At 39.9% G+C, this 18,678-nt stretch overlaps 1 protein-coding gene across 5 annotated transcripts in view; it reads right to left on the minus strand.

Annotated features, from left to right (window-relative positions):
- KCNIP4 (potassium voltage-gated channel interacting protein 4) overlaps positions 1 to 18,678 on the minus strand; it is a gene marked incomplete at its 5' end in the record, with an annotated part of 1,129,227 nt that overhangs the window by 101,749 nt on the left and 1,008,800 nt on the right. For 4 of the 5 annotated variants that reach the window (XM_080796874.1, XM_080796873.1, XM_080796872.1 and 1 more), the window contains one exon: positions 12,978 to 13,102. In XM_080796874.1, the coding sequence (XP_080653000.1) occupies positions 12,978 to 13,102 (125 nt within the window). The remainder of the gene's footprint in view (positions 1 to 12,977; positions 13,103 to 18,678) is intronic. The other variant, XM_080796870.1, reaches the window with a different exon arrangement.

The following is an 18,678-nucleotide window of genomic DNA, read 5'->3' on the forward strand; positions in this document are numbered from 1 at the left end:
TTAACTGGGAATTGTAAAAAAAAAAAAAAAAAAAAAAAAAGAAGGAAAATGACCTGACTTTATGAGATAGGTTCCCTGCCAGCAGCTTGCAGTGATGAATGGTGCCCTGAATTTGTTTATAGTGTTAACCACAAAACTTCCGAAGTTGCACAATGGGTTCTTTGAAGAGCATGTGCTGAATTTGATAAATTATTTACTAGACTCCCAGGGACACCTTTTTGTGGACAAGTTAGTTCTTCCAAAAAAAAAAAAAAATGAGAAAGAGTAATACCATTCAAACCTGATGCACACAGAAGTCTTACCACCTTGTGGTGCTTGGGTTCTGTGCTTTAAGGACCTGGTTCCTTGCAGAACATGTTGTATCCACAAACTTCCTTGGATGAAACTGCTTTTGAGCTTGTTATCTATTCAGTTCTGATGTATAGTGCCAAGGAAGTGGGAATCCTCAAAGCATTCAGAAGACAGACTTATTATTATTATTTCTAAAATCTTGATCTGTCAAGGGATATACAAGTTTGAAGGAACAGTTGACACACTGCTCTCAGACTGAGAAATTTGTCTTAGAAGGATTAGCTGGACTAACTTAGGAAATATTCAGGATATTCTCTAGAAAATTAAATGGAAGGAGGTTTTATTGACTTTGACAGAGTGCTATTTGTTTCCCCAAGGTAGTTTCTCCTTCTGCCTACTCACAGCGTTGTCCAGCTAGACACCACATTTCCTAACTTCCCCTGGGCAAGGGTGATTCATGTGACCAGTGAGTCCATAGGATGTAAGAGAAAGTGATGTATATGACTTTCATGTTATCTCTAAATCAAAGCAAGTCACCTGCCCCTAGTCTCTGGCTCTTTGACCTTCCCTCAGGACATGCAGATGAAAGTGACCTAGTTTACATAATGCAGATGGGGACAGCAGCCAAGCAAAGGGAGAGTGGGGCAATTTGTGGGAAGAACCCTGCATTTTGGGAATGCCCTGATGGAGCAGAACTGCCCCACTAGAACGGACAAGCTCATCTGTGACTTGAAAGAAAAATAAAATTTGGTCTTACAGAATTGTTGTGTTTAAATGGACAAACCATCTTAAAGATTTTAGAAATGCTTTCAGAGTCTTTTTGCCTTTTAGAAGGATTGCTTTTATGTAAGTTGTTTCTTAAAAATTATCTGCATCTCTATGTTGCATCGTATGTTCAAAACATCACAAATGATCTTATTTCTTTTGATTTTCACAAAATCTCAGTGAAGGAATTATTATGAGAAATACTGTTATCAGTTTCTCCAAGAATTCAAATGACAGGGTAAAATGAAACCAAAATAAAAGTGCACACTTTCCAAATTTGTCCTTGGGCTAGAGTGTGGGGCAAAACTCAAAGAAAGAGCTTCTAGGGGTGTCTGGGTAGCTCAGGTGGTTAAGCATCAGACCCTTGATTTCAGCTCAGGTCATGACTTCAGGGTTTGGTGTGGAGCCTCCTTAAGATTCTTTCTCTTCCCCTCTCCCAGCCCCACCACTTCTGATTATAACACAATTCAGAGGAGCAGCAGGATGACAATGTTGTTGATGATAATGATCATAGGAATAATGCTAACTACAATTTGAGTGTTATAAGAAGATAGGTTCTGTGCTCTGTGCCTTACACTCATTATCTTTGCAAGACATCTGAAATTTTATTTCTCTAATTTTGCAGATTAGATAGGTGAAGCCCAGAGAGACCAACCATCTTGCCCAATGTCAGAACTGGCATCCAATCACATTATCATATTTACTCCCAAATGCATGCACTTTTGTATAGAAACAAGTTATCATTGCACGACTGAGGCTGAGGTACATAGAAAGGTCTAATTGCAAAGTTGGCCCTTAACTGCTCTACTATTCTGCTAGGGACACTATCACAAAATACCACAGATGGGCAGTTTAAACAACAGGAATTTATTTTCTCACAGATCTGGAGGCTGGAAGTCCAAGATCAAGGTGTTCACAGAGTTGACTTCTCCTGAGGCTTCTCTTCTTTGGTTTACAGCTGACTGCCTTCTCCCTGTGTCCTCAAGGGGCCTTTCCTCTGTGCCCTGCTTCCTTGGCGTCTCTTCCTCTTCTTCTAAGAACGCCAGTCCTATGGGACTGGGGCTTCATCTTTATGACCTCATTTAACTTTATTACCTGTTTAAAGGTCCTATCACAAAATACAGTCACACTGGGGATTAAAGCTATAACATAAATTTTAGAGGCATACAGTTCAGTCTTTAAGAGCTAGAATCTGGGAAATTGGGAGGGTTTCCACCATTCCCTGATAAGAATGGCTCACTGTACCTAAATTGTTTGTGCAAATAATATGGTTTATGCTGAACACCTGTTTTGCTTCTGGAGGTGTAGAATTTAGGTACATGCTAGACAGAGGGTGCCTATGTGACCAGTCCCAGTAAAAGCCTTGGGGACTAAGTACTTAATGACTTTCCTTGGTAGACAGCATTTTACCTATGTTGTCAGAACTGATGGCTTGGGAAATGAACACTTTCTTTTTTTTTTTAATTTAATTTAATTTAATTTTTTTCAGTGTTCCAAAATTCATTGTTTATGCTGAGTAAAATACGTCAAGCAGAGAGAGTCAATTATCACATGGTTTCACTTACTTGTGGAACATAAGGAATAACACAGAGGACATTGGGAAATGGAGAAAAGTGAGTTGGGGGAAATCGGAGTGAGAGACAAACTATGAGAGACTGTGGAGTCTGAGAAATAAACACATTCTGTGGGACTCCACTAGGAAAGCACTCTTGGAGGTTTACATTTGGTTTCCTCCAAACATTATCCCAGGCACCTTTTCCCTTTGTTGATTTTGTTTTTGTATCCTTTTGCTTTAACAGATGGTAGCATTGAATATGATTATATACTAAATCCTGTGAGTCCTCCTGGAAAATGACTGAACTTGGGGGTGATCTTGGGAATCTCTGACATAACTTTCTCCCATGCCATTCCCTAATTTAGAGGAAATTTAATTTTACTTTCTTTAGAAATATGTATTTTTTAGCCTCTCTTAAAGTCAAATGGAGCCATGTAACTGAGTTTTGACCAGTGAAATATTGGCAGAAGTAATGTCTGACACTCCAGGACATGCCCAATGTGTCCCATGCATTCTTTGCTCTCTCTCTTTTTTCTTGACCAAGGACCAGACACTGTTGGCCCAGTGGAGGGTGCTGAGGCCACAAACAATAGTGAAATCATAAGATGGAAGGAATAACCTTAATGAACAGGTGAAGCAGAGCCACCAAACTGAATCCAACTTTTAATGATCCACCTGGGATTGGGAGATAAGAAAGAAAAAACCTCTGTTGTGTTAAGTCCCTGAAATACTGGACTGTGTGTTACAGCAGTGAACCTACTCTCATACATATGGGAATTGCTAGATGCCACCACCCAATTTTACTTTTTGAAATATTTTGCTGAGATGAGAGAGGTTCTTGAGCTACAGAAATCCTATTATTCACTTGACAGTATATTTGCTGAGAATTATAAGATGTGAGTATCTATGGGATGAAAATTATGAACACCCCTGCTACAGAACCAGAAGTAGTTCTTCGTTACCATATGAGACTGCCCTTAATATTTTTGAGGATCACTTGATAAACCCAGCAAATGTGTCAAGCAATTTTTGTAGTTCTTTTATAAGAAAACTCATGCTCTTTCACTTTTTTTATCATTAGATTTTTTTTCCCCCAAGAGCAAATTGATAGCTCTTCAGTCTTACTAGGTAGATGTGAAGGGACTAAAAAGAAAGTGAGAGAAGATAAAAATTTTATCTTTTTGCACTTTTTGATTGGGGTCATTCATTCACAAACATTTACTGATTATATGTTATATACAAGGCATGTTCTGAAGATTTAATGCTATTATGGTAAAAAAATAATAATAATACAGTATCTGTCCTCAAGGAGCTTCTAGAATAGGGAAGGGATCCTTGAATCAATGCAATGGTGGGGAACACCCTAGGAGGGTCTCCAAACCTACAAGGTGTCAAATAAAGTTTTTCTATACATAAACCTTTCAAAGTTAGCTTTGAGTCAACTTTGAGTCCTCAACTTTCATCTTCAATCCAAACCATCAAAATGGCCTGTCAGCTCAGCCTCCACCACATACCATGTTTTGCCACCATCCTGGTCTAAACAACACTTCTTCCCTTACTCTCCTGAAATTTCTTTCTCAAGGGTCTCCCTGTTTTACTTTGGCTCTCTACATTCCATTCTTCTTAGAGCAGCCTCACAGAGTCATTTTTAAAAAATCATTACGATATATATATCTGACCCTTTTAAAACCAGTACTTTCTCAATATCTTTAGAAATAATAAAATAAAATAAATATTCCATGTTCCAAACATTCTTGCCTCACTCCTGCTTTAGGACTCATGGCTGTTCTCTCTGCCTGGAATGACCTTCAGATGGCTGTATCCTTCTTGGTATTCTAGATTCAATTAAGTGCCATCTCCCCAGGGAACTCTTCTCTAGCCACACATCAAAAGAAGCTATCTGTTCTACCTTTCTATAACATATTTCTTCGCAATTCTGATCACACCAGGGATTTCCTTAATTGTTTGTTTGTTTATTGCCTCATCCCTCCCCTTCACCAACCCTGCCTCCACCAACTCCCATTAAAATATAAGCTCTAAGCTCTAAAAGAACTTACCCATCATTTTAGTCAATGCTTCCTAAATATGTAGTTGAGTGGTGGGTTCATTTTAGCTCTCACAGAATGAATGATGGAAAAAATTATGTTGAGGTAAAATCTAAGCTGAGATGTGGAGAAGGTATAGGAGTTTGCCTCATGAAGGTAAGGGAGTCATGGAGAATATCATTCTCTGCAGAAAAAAAGGGCAGGGTGAATTTCTCAGGGTGAATCACATCAACAGCAGGCAGTTCTTTATGGCTGAAGCAGAGTGAATAAAAGATAGTGAGAGATGAGACTGGAAAAGTAAGCAAGGGCTAGTTGGGTCGCTACAATACAGAGAGAATCTAACTCTACTTATAGTAGACACTCCACAAATATATGTTGATGAGTACTTAAGGTTCTTGAGTCTGTCTTCTAATGACAATGGACAGATATTAACTAGTTTTAAGTAAGAATCAAAAGGATCCAATTTGTGCTTTAGGAAGATGCCTTCAGCTCCTCTGTGGAGACAGGTTCAGAGGAAGATAACACTGGAGTCCAGGAGATTGGGAGGCCATTGGGCTAATGAAGGTGAGAGTTGAAGGGGGGACAAGTGCAGTGTAGAGGAAAAGGAAGGGGTAGATGGGAGAGAGATAAAAACTAGAAAACTGACTGAGCTTAGTGATTAACCAGATGCAGTAGGTTCTTAGGGAAGAATCTAGAAAGACATCTGATTTCTGGGTGACTGGATACATGGACAGGTAACATTTATTGATAAAAGACAGGTTGGAGTCAAACAAGAATTAAATATCCTGCATATGTATTTCTTTTCTTTTCTTCTTCTCCTTCTTCTTCTTCTTCTTCTTCTTCTTCTTCTTCTTCTTCTTCTTCTTCTTCTTCTTCTTCTTCTTCTTCTTCTTTTTAAGATTTTATTTAAAGAGAGAGAAGATGAGAGAGCGATCGTGAGCAGGGGAGTGGGGTAGAGGGAGAAGCAAACTCCCCACTGAGCAGGGAGCCTGATGCAGGACTAGATCCCAGGACCCCAGGATCATGACCTGAGCTGAAAGCAGATGCTTAACCAACTGAGCAACCCGAGTGCCCTGAATATGTATTTCATTTAATAAACGTACAAGCTATTTTAGAAGGTAGGCATTATACAGATGACACAAGATGACGTTTATCTGTTATCTTGGTCTAGTACTTTTATTCTAAAACCAAATACTGAGTGGCACAATGGCCCACACATTTGGAATTAGGAGTAGAGAATATCAAGATGAATTAGTCTCAGGTCATGGTCTTTAGAAAACTGATAGGTTAAACAGAAATAAGGTCCTTAGTCCACTTTTATTTCTCTCTCTCTCTCTGTCTTTCTCTCTTTGTTGGGGAAAGGGGCAGTTGTGGATACTGGTGTGGTGAAGTGATGGGATAGCCCTTAAAAAGTAAATCCCTCTCTGGAAAAGGGATGGGGTAGGAGGGCAGTGCAGAAACTACTGCCTCCCCTATGGGAATTCCCAAGCAATCAAAGAAGAGGCTGAAAACTGGTATGCTAACCCACTAGACTAATTACTATGTCAGGCTCAAAGTGTCCCCAAACAGGGAACTCCTGACCAACCTGTGTATAATGGTTGTTTGAAAATAAAATTAAATATTCATAATTGCTCATTGTTAGGTAAAAATAATCTATAGTATACATGTATTAACAAACCCATTTGTGTCAAAAGAATCCCTATGCAAACACATAAGTACATGCACATAAAAATACCTAGGAGAATAAAGAAGAAAGTTAAGCATACTTATCTTCAGTGAGGCGTCAAGGGGAGTTGATTGTAGATGAGACACTTAGGTGTTTCAATTTATGTCCCCCATATGATTTCAAAAATTTAGCATGATACTTAATTAGTTGAAAATTAAAAAAATAAATAAATAAACAAAAAGCATCCAAATGCCACAGATTATATTTAACAAACTCTTGTGTAATGTACTTCAAGATGACATTCCAGAATTCCAGAGTTCCAGAATGTTCACCACGATTTCTGTTACTTCTGTACTTAATACGATGAGTAGGAATGAGCTGAAGGGCTCCAATTTCTATTGAGCAAACTCTCAATGAAAGAAATTAAGCAAACTATTTTTCATCATTTTTTCACTTGTGTGGGCATTAATAGCCTGAATCTTCGAAGGAGAATTTGATGTCCAGAGAAGCTAAACCATCTGCCCAATGTAGAAAATGTCAGTTGAAAGGTTTGAACCCCATAAAGCACTTCTATCATGCCAGTATTTGGAAGTCAGAAGGGCAGCCATGTTTATCTGCTGAGACCTGTAGACAAACTTCTCAGAAAGCCCTGCTTCTGGAAGTCTGACAGAAAACCCTGCTAGGGCATAGAAAATAACATTTTAACTCTGTTCTTATACCTTGATTTTAAAGTACATGAGTAATACTTTGCACTTAAGGGAGATCTTTTATCTGAGTCTTTCAAGAGCAGAACAAAACCAATTATTACCCACCCCCCTTTGTGATTGGAAGAGAAGATCTTAATCCCTAATTTGCTGACAGGGAGACAGAAGCTGCCAGGGATGAAGTGATTTACTGAAGGTTACACAATCAGCCTGTGAAGCCTCAAGAATAACTCTGAGGGCTCATGATAAAAGAGCAATTGCCTTATGCAATTAGCAGCTTATTTCTCTATCCTAAACACCATATCCCGCTCTTTTTCAAGCATGTGCTAAATTCCTCCTCTCTCCCGCCCTACCATAAGTGGGATTTAGTGCTTCTTATATAAAGGTACTTTGTAAAAAATGTAGACCCCTATAATTTCATCCTCACTTCTCCTCATCTATTTTTAAAGATGCAGTGAGTTCTCAAACTCGTCAAGTGGTGAAGGAAAAAAACCAATTTAAAAAAAAAAACAAACAAAAAACTTTCATCTCCTGCTGGTTCTTTTGGCCACAACATCAAACCTCTTGCAGAAATCAAGAAAAAGCTTGTTGCCACTATTGGCAAAATCCCCAAGGAGAGGTCTGGATTTTAGTACAACACTGAGGGCGGGGATTAACCGTGCTTGACCTATGACTTCAGATTTAATTCAGCTGCTTAGCGGATGGCTCCTGGGGTTGCTGTCTCCCTAGGAACTCTGCTGTGATGGGCACAACCTATGGTGACTCCTAGTAAGTCACATTCTTTTCAAAATCCTAACCTCGAGTGCTGGGATATGCAAAGGTGGTAGGATGAGATGTCATGCCCATGACTATATTACATCATAAAATACTCTGCCTTAACAGACTAGAGAGATTCTCCCTTGCTGCTTTGAAGAAGTGAGCTGCACATTATGAGAGATTCTGTGAGAAGGCTGTGGGCAAGGGACCATAGGCAGCCTCCAGGAAATGAGTGGCCTCAAGATGACAGCCAGGAAGAGAGTGGGGATCTCAGAAATACAACACAGGGATATGAATTCAGCCAACAAACATGTGTGCTGGGAAGAGGATCCCAGAATCCAGAAAGAAATGCAGCCTAATCAACACCTTGATTGTAGCTTTGTGAAACTCCCTCCACAAGACCCAGTTAACTTGCTTCTGGACTCCTGATCCTCAAAACTGTGACATGATGAATGAGTGTTTCTTAAGCCACCAAATATTTGATATTTTGTTACACATAATTAAAAAAAAAACAATACAGACATCCTTCATTTTCAGGTAGAAAGGATATTAACACTTAACATTTTTAGGGAAAAATGATGTTACCAAGCATTAAAGTAATACCTTAAAGATACATTTGAATCTAATGGTTACTTTGATCTATTATAATTCAAAGAAGTGAAAGAAAAAGAAGCAGGGAAGGATTTGGGACAGGAAGGCACCAGGTGTCCAAAGCAAATAGATCTAACTTCTTTTAACTTCCATGTCTTACCTTAAACAATGGGAAGAATATGCTGTAAATTATTAACTAATGAAAGTAAATGTCAAAGAGGCATAGCCATATTAAAACTTAATGCCCCAGAAGACCATTTATGATCACCTAAAATTGAACTGAAGTTAGGCTTGATTTTGAACGAGAACAACAAATCAAGTTTATGAATCATGTATATGGATATTTATCTGACCTTCCAGGTCAGCAGTTATCAAATGTAACTTTCTGTTAGCTCTCTATTAAATGTGATTTTTTTTTCAATTAAGAAGTTTAAGAAAAAAAAAATATTGAGCATCAGCGCAGATTTAACTGAGTAAGAATCATCAGAAGTAAGATCTGCCCACCTACACACACAGCTTTCAAAGGGTGGAAACCCACCAAAGACCTCATTAAGTCCCAACATAGCCAGTCTAACCACCGGTATTCAAGACTATAGGACTCATCACAATTAGGTCAATTCTTTTTGTGACAGAACCACCTTATGACTAGGATTTTATGCATCTAGTTCATTGGTTGTCAATCTTAGCTGCACATTATAATTAGCTGGAGAGCTTTATAAATCCTGATGCTCAAGCTTCTTCCCAGAGCAATTACATTAGAATCAACAAGCATGGTACCAACAAATTTGTAATTTTTAAAGGTCCTTGGCATGGTTGCAACATGCAGTTAAGTTTGAGACTGCTGACATGTAGAGAATACCTTGTATATTTCAGCATCCTTTCTAATACATAGTTATGTAGCTCAAAACCCAGCACAATGTGTGGGAGTAGGTAAGCCGATCATGACTGGCCACTTAGATGGAACACAAAACAGAGTTTGACTATTTGGAGAGTACTATTTTAACTTGTTTTTATTGAACTTCATGTTTATTATCTTAACTCTCAAAAACAGACAGACAAAACTCAGCCAAAACAAAACAAAACTCAGGCTATGTAGGTATCAATATCCCAATTTGTAGAGACAAGGAGACACAGCCTACTGATTCAGAGACAGCTGCCTAAACAAGTAAGATATTATGGACCTGAAAAAAAAAAAAAAGATATGACCTGAGTCCAAGTGACCCAAAGCTTATGATATCTTCACAGTGACTCTTAAGTGTCTTAATTAAAGATTAATTAAAGGTTCTTTAATTAATTCTTTGAAGTGTCCTAATTAAAGATTCTTAAAGTGGTCCCCAGACCAGCAGCATTAGCATCACCTGGGAAATTATGAGAAATGCAAATTCTTCACCCCAATCTCAGACCAACTAAATCATAATCTTTGAGGCTGGAGCCCAGCAATCTGGGCTTTAGCAAGCCTTCAGTTGATTCCAAGGCACATTAAAGATGGAGAAACAGTATGGTATATACTCCCCATTTCCATCAGCTGCCTACTTTTGGAGACTCAATTCAGCAGGTGGTAAGATAAATAAAAATCTGGGGGTGACTCAGTGGGAAAAACAGAGTGACAGGCTGAGAAATTTTCTCTATCTGACCTTTCTCTCACTCCCCATTTTTTTTAAAGATTTTATTTATTTATTTGCCAGACAGAGATCACAAGTAGGCAGAGAGGCAGGCAGAGAGAGGAGGAAGCAGGCTCCCTGCTAGCAGAGAGCCCGATGAGGGGCTCGATCCCAGGATCCTGAGATCATGACCTGAGTTGAAGGCAGAGGCTTTAACCCACTGAGCCACCCAGGCGCCCCTCACTCCCCGTTTTTATTAATAATCTGTGTTGGAAGTGAGGAAATGTTATCAGGGATATAGCACTGGGAAAAGATTGGGGGGCTCTGGCCATCTTTACTAATAGGGGTGATTGGTCATGGTGAGCCTCTTTTATGTAAGTATGACTGTCTTAAGACGTAGGTAACTAGTTTATCCTTCGAATAAAAATATAGGGAGCTGTAAAAGGTTTCATTAAAAATAAATAACCAATTGGCTCCACGGAAATGATTTTTTGATCTTAAGAGCTTGAGATAATTGGTGTTCGGGAAACCAAGAGTAGTTGGTTTGCATTCTCAGAGGCTAAGCTGATTCAGATTGCTGGCATCCTGTTAAACATGAGTGCCAGTGGCCTGCTTGCATGCCTCTCTTGATATAATTCAGGGTATATTTATTAGAGTTGGACATTTGACTAGGGGAAGACAACCCCAAATGAAAAGAACAGTTATCTTTGATTTATCAGAGACATCAATTAATATTTTCTGAGCAAATTTCGGATGGCTTTCTTAGAAAGGAGTATGTGAATATGCTTTGGGCACATTCGGGTCTGATGGACATTGATCTCATGGCAGGATGGGGGGGACAGAGAAATTGATGCAGAGAGAAGAGAAAAAGAGAAAGAGAAAGAAAAGGGGAGAAGTGAAAGAAAAGGGACAAGAATTGACAAGGAGAAGAGACAGAGGAGGTAGGAAGGAGGCAGAAAGCACCGGAAGAGGAAATAGAGTGGGTATCAGAAGGTAGGAAAGGGGGAAAGAGAAGGGTCCTGGAAAAGAAGGAGGAAGGGAGAAGAGGAAGAAAAGAGCACAAGTAAGAAAAGACAAAAATAAAAGACAGCAACAAGAATGAAGGAAAATAAAAGACAAAATAAACAAATGCAGACGTCAGAACCCAGGCAGTTTCTGTGAAGTGCCACTTGGAGAAGACCAACCTGCAGAGATGCTGCCTCTGGGGGTTAATGATGGCAGTAATCATGATTTCAATTTGCAAAAAATGGTATGAAAGACTCCAAATGGAGAGACCTTCAGTCACAGCAGTGGAGTGATAACGTAGCAGGGATGATGAGAGGTTGGATTAAATTCTCCTTTATTAGACAATCATTTTGTATCTGATTGTTGCTGCCAGTGGTCATTCCAGCTGGTGTTTGGTAAGAGTTTGCTTTTTCTGCACACTGGGCATCATAGACATAACTAATAATTCTCTAGCCTCATTTCCAAAGCCCCTTTCTATTCATGCTTGTTTGTTTACATGTGTCATCTTGATAGATTGTACATCAAGATTCCTTTTAATGAGAATCCTGTTTATGTGGGGCAAGTTCCATCTCCATGACATCTCCCTTCTTTCCACTCAGTTTACCCCCACAAAGGCCTGGACAGAGTACCAGGTTTTCAGGGTAGTAATGGGGAGAGAAAAACTTAGGAAGTCCAGGCCAGGAGACTGGTGAGAGCAGAAATGGGGTGGAGAAACCCCAAGGAGTCAAAGAGATGGTGGGAGGTTGTGTGCAATACGCATGTTGGAACCCTATAAAAATATTCTGAAAAGTCATCTAGTGTTATGTATTCTCTGAGTAAACTTTTGTGTGGATCCCCATGGAGGAGGCAGAGTTTCTCATTTGGTCCACATGAGGTTGCAACGATGTAGCAGTTGAGATGGTCAGATTTGAAGAGGCTGGGATTAGCAGAACTCTTTGAACACCATAGAATTTACAGATCATGGAACGAGGCTGTTAGGGGGAATATTTTAGGAGGGATCAATGCAATTTATTTTGGATCACAAGGGCACCTTTAGTGTAGCTACCAGGTTTACAAATGTGTAAGAACATAATACATATAGGCCTATGTATGTCATTTGATGCACAATCATGTGACACTTTTAAGGATGAAATGCCTTTATTTATTTATTTATTTATTCTTAAAGTAGGCACCATGCCCATGGGGCTTGAACTCATAGCCCTGAGATTTAGTCACATGCTCTACATACTGAGCCAGTCAGGTGCCCCAGGGATAAATTGTTTTCAAATAAATTCATGACAAGTCTTCTCTCCCTATATCGACCAGAAGTTCCTTGAGTATCTTCTCTGGCTTTTGAATAACCTACAAAATCTATCTTAATACTAAACACGTACCAAGAGTTTGTCCCCGATCAATTGTCTGAACCATCACTGTCTCTCACCCTCACCCTCTCGTATGCACGAACTATCACTCCTTTTGAAGATGATTCACTCAGGAAGGAGAATCATAGGTTCACCTGGTTTACAAAGAACCAGATGTAAGGACTACCTACCTACAGACACTTGTGGTTTAGAGTCATTGGTAGCCATGTTTTTTTAGAAACTTATAGTGACTTTTCTCCAATGCTAGGAATGGTGTTCCTTGATGGGCCTTAATCTATAGTCAAGATACAAGTCAAACATAAGACTATCGTTCAGTAATGAAGAGAGAATTGAAGCTTACTGAAACAATGTCATTATAGCCAAAACCAACCAAACAAAACATACCAAGAACCGAATTGAGTATGCCTTTTTCTGTACTTATCATTGTTTAATGTCCACCCACATTGTATGAGCATTGGTGTGCCAAAGTGCCTCAAAGTCTAAATGGATATGGATGATATCCACATCTAGGAAAGGTCCATATGAAATGTGCATATGATGGGGCCTCACAGAACCATCTATTTTCCCTTCTTCCCTCTCACTTCTCAATATTCTGCTGAGAACAGTGTGAAGGTAAAGTCAAAAAGGAAGTTCTTACATTCTTAAATCCTCTGTAAAGAATCTGGAGTTCCTTCTTGGTAAATTTACTCTGGGCTTCCAGAAGCTCCAGAGCCTCAGGCCGATGCCGGACGGTGGCCATCTCCAGTTCATCTTCCACGCTGTCTGTGGAGAAGAACCAAAAAGAGGCTTAAGAGCAGTCACGGGTCACCGATGCTTATACACAACAGCAGGAAAGCAATGAAACGTTTACTGGATGTCGGTGATTTTTCCAGAGGAAAGAATCTGATACCGCCTTAAGTAGTCTTTACATTTCCCAGAGTTTACATAACTAAGCGAAGACAATTCCCCATAATCTTTTTCCCCCACAAACTCTAATCACTAGATATTACAAAATTAGCATTTTTATAATGCAGTTTGAAGAGTGCACAAAATCATGAATAACCTTAAAACCTGGAATTGGTATATATATATATACCAAGTATGAGTTAGAAAAATGGAACTGCAGTTTAATGACAATTAGTACTACCCTGTGTATCACACAACTGGGAGGTAGGACTCTGCTAATACTCTCTGAGGAGTCCACTGAAATCAAATATTTGGCCTGGGGCTACAAATAAAGCAGCTAGGTCAGGTGTTGAAGTGAGTAATCAGCGGCTGATTTGACTGGCATAAACCCAGTCTTCACGGGGACGCTCTGGATGGACTGGGCCTGGGGACATTTCTGGCTAGAACTTACTCTGCAGCCAAGAGTGTCTATAGCTACAGATAAATTCTAAAACATTGTACTTTCCTTTGTGAGTCATATTTACACTTTAATTTCTCAAATGTGCTCTATGTGAAAAGAATTTGATATCCATATAAATTTGGGAAATGTTGTAAATGCTAACATAGTTTGGGACCAAAACTAGAAATTAAAGGTTTCCAGAGGATTTGCAACAAACAATTCTGTGTAACTTTGTTTAACCCAGTTGACCCCATAGGGTGTTTGTCCAAGGAACTCTTTCTCCCCTCATCCGGTAGTCTCTACGTATTTGCTCTGGGGTCCTATAAAGCACAGCTGGGAGCTTGTTGGAATGTATTAGGATCTGGCTGCTCAGGTTTCAAAGTATAGCATCCTTTATTAATTTCAGCTTTTTTTTGCAGTGGGGCCCAGTGGAGGCCTAAGAAATTCTTCTTGCCATGAGCCAATCCACACCTTGGTTAAGGAACTCGCCAGAAATAGAAGCATCCAGGCCCAGCCCTGAAGCCATGGTTTGCTAATTTCCATTATACTCCTTCCTCTTAGATACAGATTTCTAACTCAGATACATGAGTCTCAGAAGAGCTTTTTCTCATCATCTCTGCACCCAGGGCATACCAAAGCCATGTCTCATGTATCAGTTGGAAATACAGTTATGGTTGCCAAAAGTCACATCATTCTGATACTCAGGGCTACCTTTCACTAACACCTGTATCTACTTCCTGCTCTGTCCCACTAAGTGCAGTGATGGGCCAGAGCTCTCACAGAGCAGGAGTTAAGAAGTTTCTGCAGAACCCTAATCCGGGGGTGTCCTAATGACTGCCTTCAAGTTTACAAAAGACCAATAACGGCAATGAAACAGGTGCTTGGAAGGGTTGTGTTTGTCAAAATGGGGAAGAGGTTAAAAGCAGAGATTTGTTTTGTATTTTTCATATAATAATAGTTTATTTTGGAACAGCGAGATGGAAAACTGCAGGATAGTGATGGATGGGTAAGAATAATAAAAGGGACATGAGAAGATGAGAAGGCCAAGAATAAACTCGAGCTGACAAGCATAAAATTGATGCGAAAGTAAGCGAGATATGCACCTGAAGGATGTGTAGAGGCCTACGGGTAGCTGGGGAAATGGCAGATAGGCATTCACAAATTGACCTCTGGTTGGGCTTTATGGGGAAAATCAAAAAAGCCCAAATGGGGCTCCTTCAATTTTCTCCTTCATTCACTGGAACATTTGAGTAGAATGGATTGATTGTACTCAGTAAGTCCTGAGCTTAGAAAGGAGGTGCTCCCTAAAATTGCTCTTGATCCAATGAATTGGACTGTGCTGTTATTATTGTAGTTGCTAAGGCAGAAATAAATGCCCTGGAACAGACCTGATGTAAATAGATAATACCAGGTAAAAAGACTCTGCTTTCTTGAAAAATATTTTCACATAAGTTTCTTTTGAGTTGGTTACAGTATAATTCCCTCAACTTGAAATATTCCTCTTTTTTCCACCTGTTGAAATGTATATATCTCTTATGATCTAATTTAAATATTACTGCCTCCTCTCTGAAGCCTTTCCAGATTGCTCCACCGTGCAGAACTGGTAGCTCCCTGGACAGAGTTCTCACACCCTACCTACCTCTCATGAAGTATGCAAAACATAACATTATGACCTGTTCATGCCTGCCTTCTCCATTGTGAGTTCCTTAAAGACACAGGCAATGTCTTGTTGATATATATATATAACCTCTGGACCTAACAGAGTCTGGAATCCCAGTCATTCAAGAATTATTTGGTGTGGGGCACCTGGGTGGCTAAGTGGGTTAAGTCTCTGCCTTCAGCTCAGGTCATGATCTCAAGGTCCTGGGATCAAGCCCCACATTAGGCTCTCTGCTCAGCAGGGAGTCTGCTTACCCCACCCCCTCTCTGCCTTCCTCTCTGACCACTTATGATCTCTCTCTCTATGTCATATAAATAAATAAATAAAATCTCTATTAAAAAAAGAATTATTTGGTGTATGAATGAATGAATGGATGGATGAATCAGTAAACAAATGATGTTGCTACTAAACTTTCCATTGCCCTGGAACCCTTTGAACCTTAGTTGCCCTCTAGAAAATTATTTCTCAAATTGAGGTTTGTGGACCATTGGTGGACCTTAAATGCCTTCTTTGGAATCATGTTCTCCATGTCTTGTTCTGAGAAACACAGCAAAAGCAAAGCAGAGGAAATTTTAATCAGATTTTCTGAGTAGTCCTTTAGTCATAGAGCAACCTTCTCTAGACCCAGTGACCCTTCCACTGGAAAGAAACAAAACAGCACATTCACCCCTTGGCCTCTGTAACCACACAGCATTCTGAACCACACCACCAACACACTTTCTTCCCCCAGCTGTCACAGACTTGCTGAGGCTGAGACTGAGACAAAAGACCCGGAACCAGAGGGTCAGTGTAATTAAATTAAGAGTGTGATGGGATGAGCATCATGAGCAATAATCAAAGCACCACACTTGAAGCATCTACCTGAGGACTCTTGTTTTCCCAGCTGACTAGTACCTTACTTCCTAATGACTCCTACCTGCCAAAGGGCTGTTTCTATTTTTAGGAGGCTGACAGGCTCTAAAAACCTGAAATCATCAGCAATCACCAGTAGACATTAAAAAAAGCAACACCACCTAACCCAATCAAGACTTATTCCTGGAGGCAAACTCTGGAGAGCACAGCATGATTCTGCACAGGACTTGAAATTCACGAGTTGACTCAGCCACCTTTTAGGAGCACGCATTTAGGGGGATTTTATTTTAAAGATTGTTAATGTATTTATTTATTTGAGAGAGAGAGAGCGAGCATGGGGAGAGGGAGGGGCAGAGGGAGAAGCAGACTCCCTCCTGAGCAGGGAGCCTGAGTGTGAGGCTCCATTCCAGGACCCTGAGAGCATGACCTCAGCCAAAGGCAGACGCATAACTGACTTAGCCACCCAGGTGCTCTCTGGGGGGATTTTAATACAGTGCTTAACATTTATTGAGCCCTTACTGTATGCTGGGAGATAGGCTAGGTGCTCTACTGATATAATTTCAGTCTTCACAGTAATTCCACAATGAGGTATAATTGTCTTTTTCTTTACACATGTGATAGTCAGTCTTATTGAGGTGAAGATAGGAGTGACCAGATGTCACATAGGAGAAAGACAGAGACAGGGATTCACACCCAAGTCTCTGATGCCAAGCCTTATGTTCTCTCTACTTTGTCACATTTTGTCTCAACACCAACAGAAATAAGAATGTTAAAAATAACATATTGAATCTCCTCTCCTTTTCTGCATTTTCAAATGTCTCAGAAAAGTTGACTAGATCCACTGGGTCCATTTTCTATCTCCTGCTTCCTCCTTGATCTCCTACAGTCTGACTTCTGGCACCATTATGGGTGGAATTGTATCACCTTAAAATTTGTACATTGAGGGCCTAAACTCCAGTATGGCTGTATACAGCTTTTAATGAGTTAATTAACATTAAATGATGTTATCCAATATAATTGTCCTAATCCAATATAAGTGTTATCTTTATAAGAAGAGAGAGCGACACCAAGGATACACACACGGAGAGGAAAGGCCATGTATAAGCACAGCAAGAAAGCAGCCATCATAAACCAATGGGAGAGAGGTCAATAGAAACCAATCCATCTTGATTTGGGGCTTCCAGAACTGTGAGAAAATAAATTAGCTGTTCAAGCCGTCTAGTCAGTGGCATTTTGTCATGGTAGCCCTAGTAAATAGATACATCCACCTATACTCAACTAACACACAACACTCATAAAAGCGAGTGTTGTTGCTCACAGTTTGCCCAGTGAACTTTGGACAGTGGGCAAGCCCCTTATATCATTTAATCTTTACAACACAATTCAAGAGAGGGATTTTCATCCCCATTTTAGGAATGATAAAATGGAGGTTTGGAAAGTCTAAGTAACTTGTTCAAGGTCAAAGGGCTAGTTAGTAAGGAAGCACACAGGTGTCTTCATCACCCTAAAGTCCAATTTTTTAAGCATTCTGATGAGATTGTTAATAAAAATCACCACTGTATAGAGAGCTTTTGCTCTAAGCGTGGCTGGGTATTATCTCTTTCTAAGACTGACAAAAATGATGTGAGAGACCTATTATTGCCCTTATTTTATAAGGAATAACTGGGACTCACAGAGCTTAAATAATCTACTCAAGGTCACATAGCAAGTAAGGGACAGAGCTGGGATTTGATCCCTGGTTTTTTAACAGCAAAGAGTAAGAGCTCAGTCAATATGCTATTTTAAGAGATGGTAATATATATATATCCAAAATCCTAGGAGGAAAATAGATTTTAGGCTGTCGCTGAACCCCCGTGCCTCAGGGGAACCGTGCCTGGGTGCCTGGGAGAGATCACCGTGGTAGCAGTGCATGCTGTGCTGATTTAGAAACAAATAGAGCAAGGTGTGGAAGGGATGCTATCTCAGAGCTGGGAAAACGAAAACAAAAACAAAACAAAAAGACTGGGTGCTTTTATACATTTTAACACCGAGAAGTGTGTGTCTAAGATTAAAACCAGGACCAGGTGGGACCCTGGCCACCTGAATCATCTTCAGGCCTCTGCCAAGAGTTAACTCTGCCGGCATCTTGCTGAGTTGCTAATTCAGTGCTGCTTTTGCATCCTGAGACAAGCTGAATACAAATAGCATTTTAATTCATGTATCTTCTAACAGATTTAATTTTAATCAGACAACTAATTCCCAAACCTAGACACCCTTGAGCTTCCCAGCTGTCTCTTTTTGTTATTTGTTTCTTAGATTTAACTCTCTCAGGGCCGAGGTTGTCCTACGGCTCAGTAAATAGTCCCCTCAGGCCGTGACACAGTTTGGGCTAGAAATTGGAGTTCAAATCACCTGAGAACAACAGAATGAGTTTTAAAAATAGGCATCTTTCTCCTCTTTCTTACAACTCTTCTACAGCAGAAGCTTATTACAGCCCCACTTATAACTATGCCAATTTGACTC

The sequence above is a fragment of the Martes martes genome (assembly GCF_963455335.1).
Source record: "Martes martes genome assembly, chromosome: 2".
NCBI lineage: Eukaryota > Metazoa > Chordata > Mammalia > Carnivora > Mustelidae > Martes > Martes martes.